General features: G+C 57.5%; 1 protein-coding gene across 3 annotated transcripts; it reads right to left on the bottom strand.

The window, feature by feature from the left end:
* Positions 1 to 485: 485 nt before the first annotated feature.
* Rdh13 (retinol dehydrogenase 13) lies at positions 486 to 12,639 on the bottom strand. Of its 3 annotated transcripts, none has more exons than XM_027921087.2 (8): positions 12,485 to 12,545; positions 11,143 to 11,242; positions 8,836 to 8,954; positions 7,626 to 8,153; positions 4,420 to 4,524; positions 3,109 to 3,321; positions 2,198 to 2,299; positions 486 to 1,473 (listed from the first exon to the last, which is right to left on the bottom strand). In XM_027921087.2, exons 4-8 carry the CDS (start codon positions 7,750 to 7,752, stop codon positions 1,211 to 1,213), a joined length of 810 nt encoding a protein of 269 aa, XP_027776888.1. In that variant the 5' UTR covers positions 7,753 to 8,153; positions 8,836 to 8,954; positions 11,143 to 11,242; positions 12,485 to 12,545; the 3' UTR covers positions 486 to 1,210. The 3 variants fall into 3 exon arrangements, with proteins under 3 accessions (XP_027776888.1, XP_027776887.1, XP_027776886.1); XM_027921086.2 differs by having other exon boundaries at positions 7,626 to 7,781; positions 12,485 to 12,544; XM_027921085.2 differs by lacking the exon at positions 11,143 to 11,242 and having other exon boundaries at positions 7,626 to 7,781; positions 12,485 to 12,639.
* Between the last annotated feature and the right edge of the window lie 5,544 nt (positions 12,640 to 18,183).

The raw sequence follows: 18,183 nt of genomic DNA, 5'->3' as shown, positions 1-18,183 counted from the left end.
TCAGCCCCTGACCTGTTCTCCCAGTCGATCATCCATCCCCAGACACGAGTCCTGGTCCCACCCACACTCCAAAGGAGAGGACCACCCAGGGCAAGAACACAGGGAGGGGCCACCGGGGCCGTGTGGGCAGCTGCCCCCAGAGCCAGCTCATCTCAGCACACCCTCTGCCATCTGGTACGACGTGGCCCAGAAAGAACATGAACTACACCTGTGACGCCGTGACCAGTGGCTGGTCCCTGCATTGCCCCTCACTCTGCTGGCCCTGGGCTCCACCACCGAGCCACACCCCACCCTGTTCTGTGGGGTAGGGCACTAAGTGGCACCGCTGCTTCCGCAATTCTCCAAGATGTGTACCTTGATTCTGAGCCTGCGGAGCCCCGCCACGTCTGAGCCCCCACGAGCACCTGGCTGGCCTCACCCAAATCCCCACCCCATTTCTTTTTTCCCCTATTATTTTTTAGCTGTAGATGGACACCACACCTTCATTTTGTTTGTTCATTTATGTTTATTTGGTGCTCGGGACGGAACCCAGGCCTCACACATGCTGGGCGGGCGCTCTGCCCCTCCCCGCCCCATTTCTGACACGTTAGTCTCACAAGAACCCCAGGCTTCAGCGAGGGCAGAGGGTCTGTCCCTGAAAGGAGTAAGGACACAGCCGTCCTGCGCTCGCTGGCACCTCCCCACAGAGGACTGAATCTAGGATGCAGCGAGGCGGGCCCGGGAGCAGGGTGGCGGGCCCAGGCCATCCTGGTGGAGGGGTCTGGCACGCCCCTCGGCCCTTCCCTCAGCCAGGTGACATGAGGTGAGCGCCCAGGCCCGGAGCACACAGGGCAAGTGCCTCTCCACAGCACCACTCCTCCCTGCTATTTGATTCCCCAAGAGAGGCAGGCTTCTGATGGCCCGCACTGTCAGCAGGGCACGTGGTTCCTGCAAGCCCCCAGCAGGTGCTCACCTACAGCCCAACCCACTGTGGGCCGCTGACGGACATGGGGCCGGTACTGCCCCCTGGAGGATGGCGAGGGTGTGGCAGCCTGTGCCCTTGGTCTTGAGGCTGAGTCCATTTTGCCCCCTGGAGGATGGCGAGGGTGTGGCAGCCTGTGCCCTTGGTCTTGAGGCTCACATGTGCCAACACTGTTCCCTAGAGAATGACAGAGGCAAGGCTGGCAGCATCCTGGATCTTGAAGCTCCATCCTGGAGACCCAAGTGGCTTTCAAACCTGCTCCAGAGGTGACCTGGACAGGGACTGTCCCCTCACAGGGGACCCATGGGACATGTCCAAGCCCACCAAGCGGGCACTTTCAGCCCAAAGCCTCTGGGCTAGTTCCTCATCCTCAGCCTCGGGAGCTGGTGCCTTCTCTTTGAATCCATCAAAGTACTTTCCAGAAACGCCCTCCAGTTCCTCCGCCACGGCCAGGTAGGTGCTGGGCTGCGCTGCCAGCTGGGGGCTCTTGACCAGCAGCCAGAAGATGGGCCCTGCACCAGCCACAGAGCACTCAGGGCACACACTGGACCCCAGTGCCCCGCCCCGCCCTCGGGTCCCACAGCCCACCTCCAGGCTCTGCCCTGTGCTTCTGTCCACCCGGGAAGCTCCCTGCCTTTCCCCAGGAAAACGAGCCTTACTTCTCTCCGTCAGCCCCCGTCCTCACCCTCCCACCCTTCCTTGAAGAACCTCCTCTCACTGAACGCATCTGGGGCAGTCACCGCTTCGGCTCCTGAGGCCGAGCCCAGCCTCAGACGTTCCCAGGGTCACAGACCCCAGGCACCGAGCTCTGTTCAGCTCCACTCTGGGCCAAGCGCTGCACATGGCCTTTCCCCCTGGGACCATCTAACCCTCCCAAGGACTGAGGGGTCCTCACTGAGGAGGTGAGGACACGGAGGCTCAAAAGGGGAGGCGTGTCCCCACACGGCTCGGCCAGGCTGGGGGAAGCCGGCCTGGCCCTGAGCACAGCCTGACTCCAGGCCGCTCGGCCGCTTCCCCTCAAGACGTGGCTTTCCGTGGGTCAGTGGGCCCCGGCTGCTTCCTGGGGCTGTTCTGAGGCTGGCAGGCCAGGTCAACAGAGGAGGGACTCATTCTGCATACCACAAAGACGGGGGGTCGGGAAGTAACGCCAGGCACCGCCTGAGGGAGGGTCCTGGGCCCAGGCCGAGAGGGCAGGGCCAGAGGGTCCTGCAGAGACCCGGACCAGGAGGGACTCACCGAGTGTGAAGCTGGAGAAGGTGGACCTGTGCATGCCCGTGTGTCTGCCCAGCTCCGTCCTGGCCACACCAGGGTGCAGCGCGTTGACGGTCACACCCGTGCCTGGAGAAGAGAAGGACGGGCAGGGGCAGGCTGGCGGCTCGCTCCCCAGCTGGCAGGCTGCCGCAGCCCAGGCCAAGCCTGGGGTCCCCGTCCTGCGCTCTTCCTGCCCGGGACCCACGTCACCTCCGCCCTCAGCCTCGGGGGCTCCGTCTTACATGGTAGCTTTGTCACACGGCTGCAGGGCAGAGCTCCCCTGGAGCATGACGACCCACAGCACTGACCCACCGGCCCCACCAGAGTCTGAGCAGGGGCGTGGGGTGGGGTCTGGGGTGCCAGCACTGTGGCCAGCCCCGGGGAGGCTGGCGCTGCGGCCCCCACGCCACCCGCGAGAAGCAGAGGCCCAGGGCGGCTTTCTAGCCAGCTCCTTGGACGCGTGGGGCTGCGGGGAGCCACCCAGCACATGGCAGGGTGCCGAGCAGCATTCCCAGCGTCACCCACAGGTGCCAGCAGCAGCCCTCCACCCAGGTGTGACAATCGTGTCTGCAGACATTGTCACATGTCCCCTGGGCAGCGCAAATCCCTGCAGCTGAGAACTATTGCCTCAGAGTCCCGGAGGTTCAAGTGCCTGTCCAGGATCAGCAGGGAAGAAGCCCTGAGGGCGGAGGCCAAGCGGGACTGCGGGGCACTCAGAGCAGCGGGGGACTGGTCAGTCTGCGGAGGCACCGGCACAGAGCGCAGTGGGGGTGCACGTGGGGGTGCTGGCTCCACTCCTGTCTGGAGCGGCTCAGGGGTACAGCACCAGGCTCAGGGGCAGAGCGGGAGGCCCACGAGGCAAGGCCCACAAGGGGAGGCCCGTGGCTGCTGCGTACCTCGCAGCCGCCGGCTCAGCTCCTTGGTGAAGAGGACCAGGGCCAGCTTGCTCTGGCAGTAGGCGGCCTTGGTGTCGTACTTCCTCCTCTGCCAGTTCAGGTCCTCGAGGTCCACGTGCCCGGCGACGTGGGCCAGGGACGAGAGGTTGACCACGCGCCCAGGCGCCGAGGCTTTCAGCTTGTCCAGCAGCAGATTCGTCAAGAGGAAGTGACCTGAGGAAGGACAGCGGAAACGTGTGACTGCGGTTTGTCAGCACCTCGTCCACTTCAATGGCGCTGCCAGCAGCACCTCGTGAGTCCCTTCCTCCCCATCGCGACTGTGCCTGCATCGCTGACCTGCAGGCCTGGGGCACCGTGGGGGCCACCCCACTCCTCCTAAGCTGCAGGCCTGGGGCACCGAGGGGACCACCCCACTCCTCATAAGCTGCAGGCCTGGGGCACCGTGGGGGCCACCCCACTCCTCCTAAGCTGCAGGCCTGGGGCACCGAGGGGACCACCCCACTCCTCCTAAGCTGCAGGCCTGGGGCACCGTGGGGGCCACCCCACTCCTCCTAAGCTGCAGGCCTGGGGCACCGAGGGGACCACCCCATTCCTCCTAAGCTGCAGGCCTGGGGCACCGAGGGGACCACCCCACTCCTCCTAAGCTGCAGGCCTGGGGCACCGTGGGGACCACCCCACTCCTCCTAAGCTGCAGGCCTGGGGCACCGTGGGGACCACCCCACTCCTCCTAAGCTGCAGGCCTGGGGCACCGTGGGGACCACCCCACTCCTCCTAAGCTGCAGGCCTGGGGCACCGTGGGGGCCATCCCACTCCTCCTAAGCTGCAGGCCTGGGGCACCGTGGGGGCCACCCCACTCCTCCTAAGCTGCAGGCCTGGGGCACCGAGGGGGCCACCCCACTCCTCCTAAGCTGCAGGCCTGGGGCACCGTGGGGGCCACCCCACTCCTCCTAAGCTGCAGGCCTGTGCAGGGTCCAGCTGCCCCCCAACAGCCACCTCCCCTCCCCCTAAAAACAGAAGCATTTCAACAAGAATGACATGGACAGACTCACAGAATTGATGGAAAGTTGACAGAAATGAAGGACAGACAGGCAGATGGAAACATGGTTCTCGGGACAGAGGGCACAAGGCCAGGGGCGGGGAGCGGAGAAGGACAGGCCAGCACCTGAGCATTAACAGGCAGGTCCTGGAGCTGCTGAGGACGCCCAGCGGGCCACCCGGCTGCCCCACACCGCAGCAGGACCCTCAGCACAGGCAACTCCCACTGTCACCCGGGCCAAACCGCCCCAGCGCAGCGCTCCGCCCCGAGCTCACCCAGGTAGTTGACGCCAAGCTGCATCTCGAAGCCGTCCTCAGTGGTCCAGTGCGGGCACCGCATCACGGCAGCGTTGTTGATCAGAATGTCCACCCGCTCCTCCTCTGGAAGACAGGGGTCAGGACACACATGAGGGCGAGGGCTGACTCCACCCCTGCCCGGGGCTAGCCATGTGCCCATGCACTCCTGTCCCCCTCCAGCCTCTTGGAAATGAGGTCCCCACAGAGGTGTCCACCCCCATGTGGACGAGGTCGTCAGGGTGGGCCCTGATCCAACAAGACTGGGGTCCTCCTAAGGGAAACAGGTTGAGGCTGAGACGGGGCGGCCTTGGGTGAGAGAGGGGGACTCCTGAGTCTGCAGCTCCAGAGCTGCAGAGGCGGGAGCTCGGCCCAGCGTCCCGAGGGAGGGCGGCCCTGGGGACACCGGGCTCAGGCCCCTGCACACCACTGAGGGCTCCCCTCGGGCGTTCCGGCCCGGGCTGTGGCTCTGTGTGGCACGGCACCAGGTCGCTCACGCACACAGGCCCGTCTAAACTCGCCAGTCTTTCCTGCAGGGACCTCGGGGTCACTCGCGGGCCCTGGGACAGGGGGTGGCAGTCTCATGCCCGAGCACTGGGCTCAGACAGACTGGAGCCTCAGTTTCCTGTCCTTAGCGGGTGAACAGCAGAGCTCCCCACACACGCTCATCTGCCCCGGCTGCCGCGGCCAAGTGCCACAGGCTGGAGACCCAGGGGCAAGACGCCACCGCCTGGCGCTGCTGAGGCTGAGGGAGAGCCGCCTCCATCCTCCTGTCAGCTTGCAGGGACGTCTTCTCCCCGTCCCCAGGCGGCCTCCCTCTGTGCACACCGGTCCCTGTGCCCAAGTTTCCCTCATGAGGACACCAGCTGCAGGTAGGACACCTGATGACCTCACTGTAATGGGATGACCTCTTAAAGACCTGTCCCCAGGTGGTCACATGCTGGGGTCCAGACAGACAGCCATCAGACCTGGCTCCATCCCCATCAGCTGTGTGACCCTGGGCAAGTCACATAGCTTCTCTGTGACTCAGTCTCCACCTTTTTAAAAAGGATAATAGTACGTGCCTGGTAGAGACGTGTAATTGTCACCCACGTGACAGGCACGTTCTGAGCCTACCAGTGGGGCCTGGAATTCAGGGGGAACAAGACAGTCCAGTCCCCGCCTTCCCAGGACCGACGTCCCAGTGCAGCGAGGAGCCGAACCCAGAGCAGAGACCGCTCCGCGGAGGGAGCCTGGCAGAAGCCACGGGCTGAGGGGAGAACACGCTGCTGAGGAGCTGAGGCTGGGGCAGACGGGGCCTGCTCGGATCCCAGAGGGGACACGGGCAGGGCCCAGCGCGGCCGAGGTCTGGGGCTGGACGGGGGCGCCGCCTGCCCGCGCAGGCGTCCTCCAGCCTCCCCCTGAAATGGGAGTGCCTCGCTGTGCCTCGTTCTTGCTGCCCTAAGACACACAGACGTGCCACCCGCTCCGTTCTAAGCCTCTTATCCTCGACAGGTGATCTGAGGGGACGCTAAGAGGCTGACGCTTGACCTCCCAAGGTCACAGACACAACGTCAAGGTCCTCAAAAGATCCCACAGAACAAAGGACGTATTAATCAGCTCCCAAAAGAGGGACGAGAGGCTCAGGGGAAGCTCAGTCCTGGGCGTGGCCAGCCCGGGCCCTGCGGCCCCCAGGCCTGCGCTGGGAACCAGTGTCCACAGCTGGAAGTGGGAAGAGGAGCTTCCTGGAGGAATCCGCTGGGGCCACGTGCATGAAGGGTGCAAAGAAGGTGTTTAATAAACGTCCATTCCCACTGCGCCCGCACTACCCCGTGTCACCTCACCCCCTCGGGGCAGCGACACTGCCCGCCTCCCCACTGCTCTGTGAGCTCCTGGCACGCTCTGACTCATCTCCCTGCCAACCAGGACCCAACCTGGGCCCAGAAAACGTCCGTGGAGTGAATGAGACTCCGTCCTCTCTGCTCATCCACTAAGGGGCGGCTTCCTGTTGGCTGGGGAGGGCCGGCGTCCGCCAAGCCCATCCAGAGCCAGTCCAGAGAGGAGACAAGTAGGTTCAGTGCAGCTCCCAGGGGGAGGACAGGTACAGCCCCCACGGCCTTATGTTCAGAGGAAAATGGGCGACAAGCTGAAGGACCAACAGCAGGACCTGCCAAGTCCCGGCCCAAGGCCCCAGCACTCCTGCAGACAAGGCCCGCTGGGCTCACCAGGCCGCGGTCACTACAGGGTGCCCGGCTCCTGAACACGGCTAAGAGCAGATTTTAAGGCTGAGGATGGGACTCAGGGGGGAAGGCTTGCCCACACGGGAGGCCCTGGTTCCATCCCCAGAACCAGAGAGAGAGTAGGTCTGAAATGCTCTCCCCACCCCACCACCACAAAAAGGCGAAGTGTGAGGAGGCTCCTGTTAATGAGCTCCGTTTAACCAAACACAGCGCACACCCGCTTCAAGACAAGTTTGGACGCACACTGCAATCTCAGCAGCTCAGGAAGCCGAGGCAGGAGGACCGCAAGTTCAAAGCCAGCCTCAGCACTTAGCTGGGTCCTAGGTAACTTTGCGAGACCCTGTCTCAAAATAAAATATGAAAAAGGCTGGGGTGTGGCTCAGTGGTTAGGTGCCCCTGGGTTCCATCCCCAGTTCAAAAACAGAAAACGCCACATGGAAGGAAACTGTCCCCTATCAGGCTGCTGTGGCTGTGGAGTAGCTGTGTCCTCGGTCTTCTTCCTACTCCTCGGTATCTGACAGACTCTATGGTGAGCGCATTTCTTACACCATCAAGGAAAACAACCCGACCATAATGCGGACCTTCACTCCTCCTGGCCAGGCCGTTCCCGCAGAGCCGAGGGGAGGGAAGGGGGCAGCTTCGCCCCAGCACCGCGGAGCACACGGAGCACATGGAGCACACGGAGCACAAGCCGTGTGCACGGCCCGTGCCGGGTTCCAAACAGTTCTCATGTCAGAAGCTATCACTCTTCACGTGTTTTTCCCCAATCTTTTGAAATGAACAATATGTAAATATGAGAGTGTAAACTACGACTTCAACACCCACCGCGGGCTGGGCCGCCGCAGGAGGTGCCTTTGCCGGCGGCCGTGTGGGCAACCTGCTCCAGGACTTGCCCGGCTCCGGCTCCTCAGAGCTGGGCCCGAGTGGCCACCCAGACCTTGGCCCGCGAGGCCAGCGTCCCCCGCCTACCTTCAATGACCTTCGCAGCAAACTCCCGGACGGACTTGAGGGAAGCCAGGTCCAGGTGCCGGGCGCTGACGCGGTGATTGAGGGTCTCCCCACGGATGTCCCTGGCCGCGGCCTCGCACTTCTCCATGTCTCGGCAGGCCAGGATGACGTTGCCTCCTGAAGCCCGGGGGGACACGAGATAACAGAGCAAACAGAGCACCCCCAGGGTCCCAGAAACAGAAGGCGACGTCCACCTCCCCCCACTATTCACAGCAGCATGTTCCCAATGGCCAGAAGTGGACCTGGGTGTCCGCCACAGGCCAATGGATGAGCAAACTGTGGTCCAGCCTGTGGCGGGTGTTACTCAGCCCAAAAAGAGGAGGACGCACTGCCTCGAGAGCAGGGGACCCTGGAGTCACCACATCGGTCACTGCTGCTGACCAGAGCCCCCGGAACAGGCGAGGCCACAGACCAAAGGAGGACTTCGGCTTCCTAGGGCTGGTGGCTTGGGCATCAGCCAGGATGGGTGAAGCGACCAAGGTATCTAAACTACAGAGTGACAACAGTGTCTTAAGACAGGTAGTGACGACTCTGAATGTCCTCCACATCACTGCACTGTACGTTGAAGGGGTGGACTGTGGTGTGACATGCAGGTGGCCCTTACTCGCCCCGGGTCTCCACCCCACACCCACTGCAGGTTGAAAATGGGAGAAGCTGAGAATGCACCTGGCTTGCCTATCAAAAAGGCACACTCCTGTGATCCCAGGGTCTCAGGAGGCTGAGGCAAGAAGATCAAAAGTTCAAGACCAGCCACAGCCACTTAGCGAGACCCTAAGCAACTTAGTAAAGACCATAACTCAAAATAAAAAATAGAAAGGGCTGGGGATATGGCTCAGTGGTTAAGCTCCTCTGGGTTCAATCCTTAGTACCAAAAAAAAAAAAAAAAGAATGCACCAAGCCACTGCTCAGCCTGCCCCCAACATGCCTGCTAAGTCACTGAGGCTGGCCTAGAACTTGTGATCCTCCTGCCTCAGCCTCCCACTGGGATGACCAAGCATGCACCACCACACCCAGCACAATCTCCTTCCTTTTGAGGCTGGATCACAGCCCACTGTATGGCTGGACCACATCTTATTGATGGTCAGCTGTGGGTGGACACAGCTGCCTTCAGGCTGCCGTGAACACTGGTTGCGAGAATCTCTGTGAAACAGGAAAGCAGGCAGGCCTCTACCTCTTCTGGCCAGTTCCAAGGCAGTTTGTTTCCCGATGCCTGTGTTGGCTCCCGTGACGATGACTGTCTTCCCGGGTATGGCGGCCTTGCTGGGACAAGTCCCACCAGCAACATAGTCCCTGAAGGCAAGGAAAAGAAACAGCCTGGTCAGTTCTGGCTGTCCACTCCGACCCCATGTGCCCCTGACTGTGGTACCAGAAAGTCCACCCTGAGCTCACGCCAACCGAAAGACAAAAACTACACTCACGCTGCGGTGTCCCAGCAAGGGGTCCACCTGGAGCCTGGGCCCGAGAGGCCTCCACAAGGCGAGCTGTTATGTTATGCACACGCACTGCCCGAGTGTCCTGTGCCTACCCTAACAAGTGCCCACACACCTAGGGGCTGAAAACCCCACAGAGTGCTGTCCTACGGTTCTGCAGGTCAGAAGTCTCGCTGGGCTGCTGTCTAGGGGAGGTGACACCGTCTCCCACGCAACCCAGGATGACCTCCAATCTCAAGGCTCTTCACTAGACCCACCTGCACAGTCCCCTTTGGCAGGTCTGGCCATCTCGAAGGAGTCTTGTTCCGCCTGCCACCCCCACAGTGCACAGGAGCAAGCCACCATCCGCAGGAGGGGGCTGGCCAGACAACCCTCGTCCACACTGGGAAGGCCACCGTACAGTTTGCTACCAGCCACCTGAGGCTGAGTTCTGTGTAAGTTAATTAAGTCCCTGGCCCAAGCTCTCCCTCCCCCGCCAGCACACAGGGCAGCCACAGGCAATGTGTAAAGACACGCTGCCGCTGGTTCTAATCAGACCTACTCACCAGGAGGGGCAGTGGCCAGGTGTGGCCAGGAGTCACAGCCTGCAGACCCAGCACTGCGCCTCGAGGACACCACAGAAACAGACACCTCAACCGGGCTTTGTGGAGACCCGAGTGAAGCCACAGCACACGCTTTCCAAAGGGCCCGGCCGACGGAGCGTGCTCAGGGAAACACTGCCCCCACCCAGGGACTCGTCCTGAGATGGAGGGGGACTCAGAGCCGGGCACACAGATTCTCTGATCAGGTACCTCTGGCAACCCCAGGAGGTGGGAAAGGCAAAGCCCTCACAGTCAGAAAGGGTCAGGACTCAAAGCCAGGTCAGTCTGGTGACAGGGTCGATGATCTCAAACCAGCCCATGTGCTACCGGGGCCACCGCAGGCCAACCAACCACAGCCCATCATGATTACCTGACCATGCCACACCAGGTCCACACTACCAACCTGAAGTTTTATTTATCTTTTTCTCTTTTTCTCTTTTTTTTTTTAGTTGTCAATGAATCTGTTGTTTCATTTATTTTATGTGGTGCTGAGGATCGAACCCAGGGCCTCACACATGCAGGCAAGTGCTCTACCACTGAGCCACAACCCAGCCCTTATTTATCTTTTTAATATAGTAAATTCTTGCTTGGGAGGCTGAAGCAGGAGGATCACAAGTGCAAAGCCAGCCTCAACAACTCAGCAAGAACCTATCGCTAAATAAAATGCAAAAAGGGCTGGGATATGGCTCAGTGGTTAAGTGCCCCTGGGTTTAACCCCTGGTCCAAAAAAATAAATACACACACACACACTAAATTCTTGTTTGTATGTGGATATACTTTATTTGACAAATAAAGCCTATATGTATTTATCATGTTGAGCATATTTTGAAACACATGCACACTACAGAATGGCTAAATTAAGCCTGTGGCCATATATATCACCTCATGTACTTATTTTTTGTGGTGAGTAAACATAAAATCTATTCTCAGTGATGTTTAAAAATACATACATTGTTATTAACCACACCCACCATGCGGTACAACAGATCTACTTGTTGCTTTTGGGTAAGAAATATAGTTATGTGGTTCAAATTTTTGAATTTCTGAAGTCTCCCTCCTGCCAGCCCCAGTTAACCCGACCGGCACTGCAGTAGGCTGTCTGTTCCTTCCCTTGTTTCTTCTCACCTTCACTCTTATTTTCCTGGCTTTGGTTCTGTGTAAAGTACATAGCACACCCACAATTTGCCATCATGACCACTTCTCTAGGGGATAGTTCTGTGGCACCAAATATGATCATAAAATGATGCCACCCATCTCCGGAACAATTTTCATCTGTGAAACTGAAACTCTGCCCCCTTTAAACAGCAACTCCCCGCCTTACGAATGCAACTCCACTAGGGACCTCATCTGTTACCCTTCATGACACTGTCAACACCAGCCCACCTCCAGCAAGTCCAGCGTCGCCACCTCCCCACCTCCCCACGGTCAGCCTCACCCAGCCACCTTCGGAGCACCCTTGCCACTCACCCTCCACCCTGTCCTGCACATCCTGGCCAGACAGACCTCACCAGAGCACAGTTCAGATCGTGTCATTCATCTGTTCAGAACTCTGCGAAAGCTGCAGCCCCTGTCAAGCACAAAGCCCTGCCCAGTTAACCTCTGTCCCTCTGGACACCTGCACCCTGGGCAGGGTGAACATGGAGGAAGCCTGGAAAATAGCTGAGCTTACGAATAGGGGCTATCTTTACAGGAACTAAAGAAACACAATTAATAGGAAATACCACTCTTTTCCCTTTGATTTCATTGAGTTGCTTTTTTTTTGGGGGGGGGGGGGGGAGGGGTTTGTTTGTGTGTGTGTGTGTGTGTGTGTGTGTGTGTCTTGCTGAATTGCCCAGGCTGCCCTGGAACTTGAAATCCTCCTGCCTCAGCCCCTTAACAGCTGTGATTACAGGCTTGTGCCATCATGCCCAGCACAATTTATTATTATTATTTAACAGTAATACCCAGAGTTTACTCAACTACTCACAGGAGAGTCTGCTAAACCTTCCAGGATGGTGACTTAGTCTTAGGTGTCAAATCCATAAATGTGTGCATTCCCTCCCACCCTCTTCTAGACATCTATCCTAAAGTGCTGGTATGTATCCAGGAGTGCCACTCTTCCACATTTTTCTGCAGGTATTTCTACCTGCAGACAGCAAGCAGTCAGTAAACAGGGATGGGTGACAATGTAGCCTGAGGATGTAACCCTACAGCTTCCAAATGACACTCTGAAAAAACAGGTATGAACACCAAAACCGGGTTCCAAGCACAAGGTGTTGGGAAGACTGGGGTTCCTGAGTCAGACGCCGGAACCGGAAGCTTCCCACTCCCCCACTCCCCAGAGTTAACAAGGAGTAAACGCTGTCCCCATGGTGTGGAATAAACGGTAGTCACTACTCTGCAGTCAGTATCGTCCCGAATCTCGCAGGAAAAGGACAAAGTAAGAGGGAGGAAGGGAGAGACAAAGGCAATAAACTTCTACGTCCACTTCCTTTTAACAGATCTTTCCGTTTATGAGCTGAACAATTCTGTTTGTTTCTTTAATGCTTTGGTCTAGGCCAGCGGGTGACAGGGTAAATGATGAACTCATCAATCACAAATACGGAAGGAAAGAGCCAAAGCGCACCAGGACCCGGCCCGCCCTTGCTCTGCGTGACCTTGGGCCGACGACCGGCGCTCGCGGCCCTGGTTTACGGTTCACTTTCTGGAAGGCACTGCCCAGGGGGAGCGGGGACTCCGGGGCCGAGAGGTCGGGGCCCCTTCCCGGCCTTCCCTGGCCTCCAGCGGCCCGCGGGCCTGCGACGCGCGCACGCGAGCGGCACATACTCACTTGAGCAGCACGGCGCCACCCACCGCGGTGCCCAGCACCGACGCCGGCAGCAGGTAGCGGCTCATCCCGGCGAGGAGCGGGCTCCGCCGAGGCGGCCCGAGAACCAGCGCGCAGCGCGGCTACCCACGTGCGGCCGTGCAGCCCCGCCGGCCGCGGGCCCCGGAACTGGGCAGAAGGGGCGTGGCGCGGGCCGGGGCGTGGCCTCCAGGGGCGCGACCTATGAGGACGGGCCCCCAGCGCTCCGACCGCTGGGAATGGTGGTTCAGGAGCGGGGGCGGGGCTGAGGGCGGGGCTAGACGCCGGATCCAATGACGTCACGCTCAACCCACAAAAAGGCGCCCCTAGAGTTGCCAGACTGTGACTGCCTGTGGGTATCGGTCCGTTTCCTCGTCTAAAATTAGAGTGTTAAATAAATAAAATAAAGCTCCATCGACATCTAAAAAATATTTAAAAATTAAAGAATTAAAAATGTCTTTAAAAAATAAAATGAGTATGTTTTACCTAATTAGGATGAATGAATAAAATTAGATCGTGCTCAAAACAGATAGATAAAAATGTGTGCGCTCACAGTGGAGTCTCACTCAGCCATACAGCAGAAGGAAATTATATCTCTGCTGGTAAATGGCTAGATCTGGAGAACATCATGCTAGTGGAATAAGCCAGACCCAGGAAGTCAACGGTTGCAGGCGTACCCTTACCTGGGGAAGCCAGACAGAAAGAATAAATTCTAAAAGGAGAAGTGGGACCTGAAAAAAAAATTAAAGAACAATGGAGTAGAGGGCAGGGAAAAAGGAAGAGGGAGGAGGGATGGAAAAGGGAACAACTTAATGGAATTAACCAAACTATATCTGGGAATAAGGAACATGTCACAGTGAATTCCATTTTTATGTATGAGTATAACGCACCATGAGAAACATCAACTTTCAAAATAAAAGATAGCTGGGCAGAGTGGCAACTTAGCAAGATCCTAAGCAACTTAGCAAGACCCTCAAAATAAAAAACAAAAATGCCTGGGATTTGGCTCAGAGGTTAAGGTCCCCTGGGTTCAATCCCCAATACTAATAAATAAATATATTAAATTAAAGACAAAAAGCTGGAGGTGTTGGCACATGCATGTGAGCCCAGAGGCTCAGGAGGCTGAGGCAAGAGGATCGGGAGTTCAAAGCCAGCCTCAGCAATTTAGCAAGACCCTAAGCAACTTAGCAAGACCCTATTCTAAATAAAAAACAAAAAGGACAGCGGATATGGCTCAGTGGTAGAGCACCTCTGGGTTCAATCCCCAATACAAAAACAAAAACAAAGGGTAATACCCAGTGTAGGCAGGTGCAGAGCACTCCCTGTGGGTGGGAGTGTCAATTACAGCTTCCCCTCAGGCTGACCAGCCTTCTGAGCCAAGCCCATCCAACACAAGTCTGACCCAGCCAGTCCCTGTAGGGATTTATGCTAAGGTGTGGTCAGTCATTCAGAAAGAAACAGAGCTACCTCACAGCCTTGCCTCTGCCTCATTGCAAGAAGCTAGAATCAAATAAAATCAGCAATGGACCAGCACTCAGTCACTACTTCCAACAATCGTTCAGCGCCTACCGAGTGCAGTCACTAAGCTAGGCACAGCATTCAGCAGCAAGATAGACAGGGTACTGTCCTCATAGACCGCCTGACACTAAAAGCAAAATGGCACTCATCTATATGTATTTCTGGATGGACTACCCGCAAGCTCATTGGGCTGTGCCCTGAGTTCCTTCATTTACCCCCAGGGCAGGCTCTGAGCAAGCTGCAGGAGGCTAAGTTACAGGAGCACTGTATATTGTTGGTGCAAAAAGAAAAGCCTCCACAGTGTTCTGTGCGGCTCTCTGCCAGGCAGAGTGGTGGGTGGTTTTATCTGATCATCTACATCTTTCCATTGTTCTTGAATGACAGTTTCTTGAGGTGTAGGTGAAACCAGCCCATGACAGGCAGTGAAGGGCGCGATGCAGGAGCCCAGGTGTCCCCTGATAAACAAATATGGTCTATACATGTGATGGAATATTCCCAGCCCGATAAGGACATTCTGACACGTGCTATAACATGGTTCATCTTGGAGATGTGTTGAGTGAGATAAGCCAGTCACTAAAAGACAAATATGACCAGGCTCAGTGGCCACTCCTGTAATCCCCATGATGTGGGAGGCTGAGGCAGGAGGATCACAAGTTCAAGGCCAGCTTCAGTAATGTAGTGAGACTCTGTCTCAAAATACAAAAACAAATAAAAAGAACTGGGGATGTAGCTCAGTGATAGAGCTCCCCTGAGTTCCATTCTTTGTACCTAGGAGGAGGAGGAAGAGCAGGAGGAGGAAAGAAAGAATGAAGGAAGGAAAGAAAGAAGAAGAAAAGGAAAGGAAAAGAAACACGTCGAAATGAAATGGAATGGACACCAGTCCACATGCTTCTTCCCTGGACCTGAGCAGAGCTGTGCCGTCCTGGGGCCTGCCCCTCCTCTTCTGCAAACTGGGATCCGGTGTCACCTACCTCTAGCGCAGGGATGGGCAAATGTCTTCTGAAAAGGTGATATTCAGCTTTGCCAAACTTGTCACTCTACCACTGTCCCTGGAAGCATCCACATATGTAAAAAATGAGCTTGGCTGTGTTCCAATAAAACTTTATTTATAAAAACAAGTGCATACAATTTGTTAGATGACATGAAGTGAGTCATGACCAGGACCTAACCCAGAACAAGTGCGGGAACATTTCTGGCTGTCACCGTGGGTGTTAGAAGGAGGGCGAGGCGTGGAAGTTCCCTGAGGACCTCCCACCTGACTCCCAGACACTCCCAAGCAGCGGGAATGTCTCCTCAGACTCCAGGCAGGGTGCACCCTGGACTATTCTTGTCATTGACAAGCTCCGGAGAAGCGCTGGGTGCTGTCCTGGGTGCTGAGAGGGCTCTGCCACTGTCTTTGCTCTTCCATCGTAGACTCTGCACCCAGCTGCCCCAAAGCAGCTCCTAAAATGAGGGAGTGTCCACACCTTGGGCCCTAAGAGGGGCTGAACTGTGCACACCCCGGAGCTACAGACCAGGGGAGTCCGGCTCTGCAGCCTCCCGCTGCGCTTGAGCTAGCTGCTCTCCTCGGTGCCTCGGTCTCCCCGTCCCCGTGGGGACGGCACCGGGGTTGTTAAGAAGCACGCGGGGCTCTTGGACACTCCTGGAACATCTCAGGGGCACAGCTCCGTGCCGGCTCTGTGCCAGATTGGGGTTTGTTTGTTATTTTGTTTGGTTGGGCAGTAGGGATTGAACCTGGGGTGTTTTGACTCTGCTACTTCTCAGCTCTTTTTTTGTTGTTCTTAATTTCTACTTTTAAGTCAGGGTCTCACTAAGTTGCTGAGGCCGGCCTTGAACTTGTGGTCCTCCTGCCTTGGCCTCCTGAGTGGCTGGGATGACAGGATACACAGGCTCTGGTTGGGTTTGTGTGTTTGTTTTTTATCATTTATTTTGGTTGTAGGTGGACACAGTATCTTTATTTCATTTTTATGTGGTGCTGAGGATTGAACCCAGTGCCTCATGTGTGCCATACGAGTGCTCTACCCATGAGCCACACTCCAGCCCATCTTGTTGGGTTTCTGAGGGTGATGACAACGTGTGTGTCCCAACCGCATGGTTTATGATGTGACCCAGAGCCTCCCCATGGTGTCCTCGCCCCTTGAGAGCATGCGGGCCAACAGGTGACCATGAAGTAAAGCCGTGTGTCCTCCCAGCCACACCTCGAGAGCCCTTTGCTGGGGTGTGAGAAAGACGCCTACGTGCCCCGGAGCAGCCGTGCTGGACGGTCACTGGGAATCAGGTCAGGGGCCCTGGACGCCCATGCTCCTGACTCCAGCCGTCTGTGTCTCCAGCCCAGGTGCTGCCCCAGCCTGTGGTCAGCCCTCACTGTCAGCAGACACAGCAGCAGTGGGCTGCCGCGCCAAGCCCTGTGCAGGTCGCAGATTCCCGGGAAGGGGACCAGGTCCACGTCTAAAGCCACAGTGTCAGAAAGGCCTGGAACATGGTGCAGCAGGGGCCACCCGATGTTCTGTCTGGATTTTTGTCAGTACAGCCACCAGGGCCACACACTGCGCTGCGCTCAGTAGCTGGGAGGAAAGGAGGAGGGCAGGAGGAGAGGGACGAGACAGCAGGAGAGGAGTGACCTGGCCTGCCAGCGGGGGTGCACAGGGGACTGGGGCCCTCTCTAGGAGGCCAGGCGCTCCTGCAGAGAGGGGTGTCAGTCTCTGGGAGCTCCAGGCGGTGGGAACAGCCCTGCACAAAGCCTGGGAGATGCGGGAGGAGGCAGAGGTCACAGGGGCGGGGTATGGAAGAGTAGCCCAGAGCGTGGCTTTGTACTGGGGAGCCACAGGAGAGTTTGAGCAATGGAGGGTCCTGAGCAGATGTGTGTTTATAGGATTTTCTTTTTTCTGGCTAGAACTTGGACTTGAGAGATAAAGGGGATGTAGGAAGGATGTAGGAAGAGCAGCTCCCGAATCAGGGACTTCCCCTCAGGGAAGCCGACTCACTGTTCCCTGGGCCCCGGCTCCCCTTCTTGCTCTTTACAGCAGACACATGAACACCCAGAATAAAGACAAAGTTCCCTGCCTCCTCTGCAGCCAGGTGTGGCCATGCGTCTAGATTCTGATCCATGGCATGTGGGCACTTAAAAGGAAATGACACCTCCCCCTTCCCTCCTTGCTCCTGGCTGGAAGGCAGACGTGATGGCAGGGCTGGAGCAGTCACCTTAGTCCTTGAGTTGGAAGCTGTACAGTACCCTTCCCTATTGTTTTACACTCCACAGTTTGGGTTACTTCGTCCAAAATTTAAGAAACAAACTATTTATGAGTTTTAAACTGAACATCATCCTGTGCAGCATGATGAAGCCTTGAGCCATCCTGCGCCACCCTGCCCAGGTTGTGAATCCTCCCTTTGTCCAGCACATCCACTCTGTGTCCACTGCCCACCTGTCAGTCCTGGGTAGCTGTCTTGGTTAGCATCACAGAGCTTCAAGGATCTAACTCAATGTCCCCCAAACACATTCAGACATGCCAGACAGAAGCCACCGAGCACTTCCTTCAATAAAAGGTCAAAGTTTATCAGGGGGGAGGGGGAGTAAGTGCGGGGCAGAGCAGCCTGCAGGCATCCCTGGGGGCTGGGTCCCAGTGGATTGGGAAGAAGAGTGACATGGGAGGAGCCTGGTCCTAGGTCCGGGAGGTGCTAAGGAGCCCTGAACCTCCAACCCACAAGTACAAGTGTGAGGAATCAACTTCCGCCTGGTTTAAGCATCGGCCAGTGGGGTCCCTGTTACACCAGCGTCCTCCCTCCCCATCCCAGAGAGCGACAGCACTTAGGCCAAAACGCGGGCTGCCCTGGGCCCTTTCCCTGGGTCCTCCAGCTCTTCCGCCAGCAGCCCCAGCTCCTGGGCTGGGGTGAAGCCTCCCAGCCTGTCCCTCGGGTCGCCCTGCCCCCGCCCCCAGTCCCATGGCTGATCCCGGCGGGAAGCATCCCTGGTTTGTAAAGTAATGGTTGGAGGGTCTCTGAAGGACCAGGACACTGATAAGGTCTCACAGCATCTCCCCAAAAGATGCTTACTAACTACTGAGCCAAGGGATGGGGACCCGGCATGTGGGGACAAACACGCAGCACACCGCGTCCCCCGCAGGGGAGCTCAGGTGGGCCTGCGACGGACGCTGCTGCTCACAGGGCAA

The sequence above is a fragment of the Marmota flaviventris genome, chromosome 18, assembly GCF_047511675.1.
Source record: "Marmota flaviventris isolate mMarFla1 chromosome 18, mMarFla1.hap1, whole genome shotgun sequence".
Taxonomy (NCBI): domain Eukaryota; kingdom Metazoa; phylum Chordata; class Mammalia; order Rodentia; family Sciuridae; genus Marmota; species Marmota flaviventris.
This window is presented reverse-complemented; position numbering and strand designations above follow the sequence as displayed.

Excerpts from the sequence above, each read along its gene's own strand:
- Rdh13 (XM_027921085.2), bottom strand. The coding sequence starts at position 12,549 with ATGAGCCGCTACCTGCTGCCGGCGTCGGTGCTGGGCACCGCGGTGGGT. Across the intron at positions 7,782-8,835 it reads CTTGGAACTGGCCAGAAGAG|GAGGCAACGTCATCCTGGCC; the intron begins GTAGAGGCCTGC and ends CCCGGGCTTCAG. Across the intron at positions 3,322-4,419 it reads GCTTGGCGTCAACTACCTGG|GTCACTTCCTCTTGACGAAT; the intron begins GTGAGCTCGGGG and ends GTCCTTCCTCAG.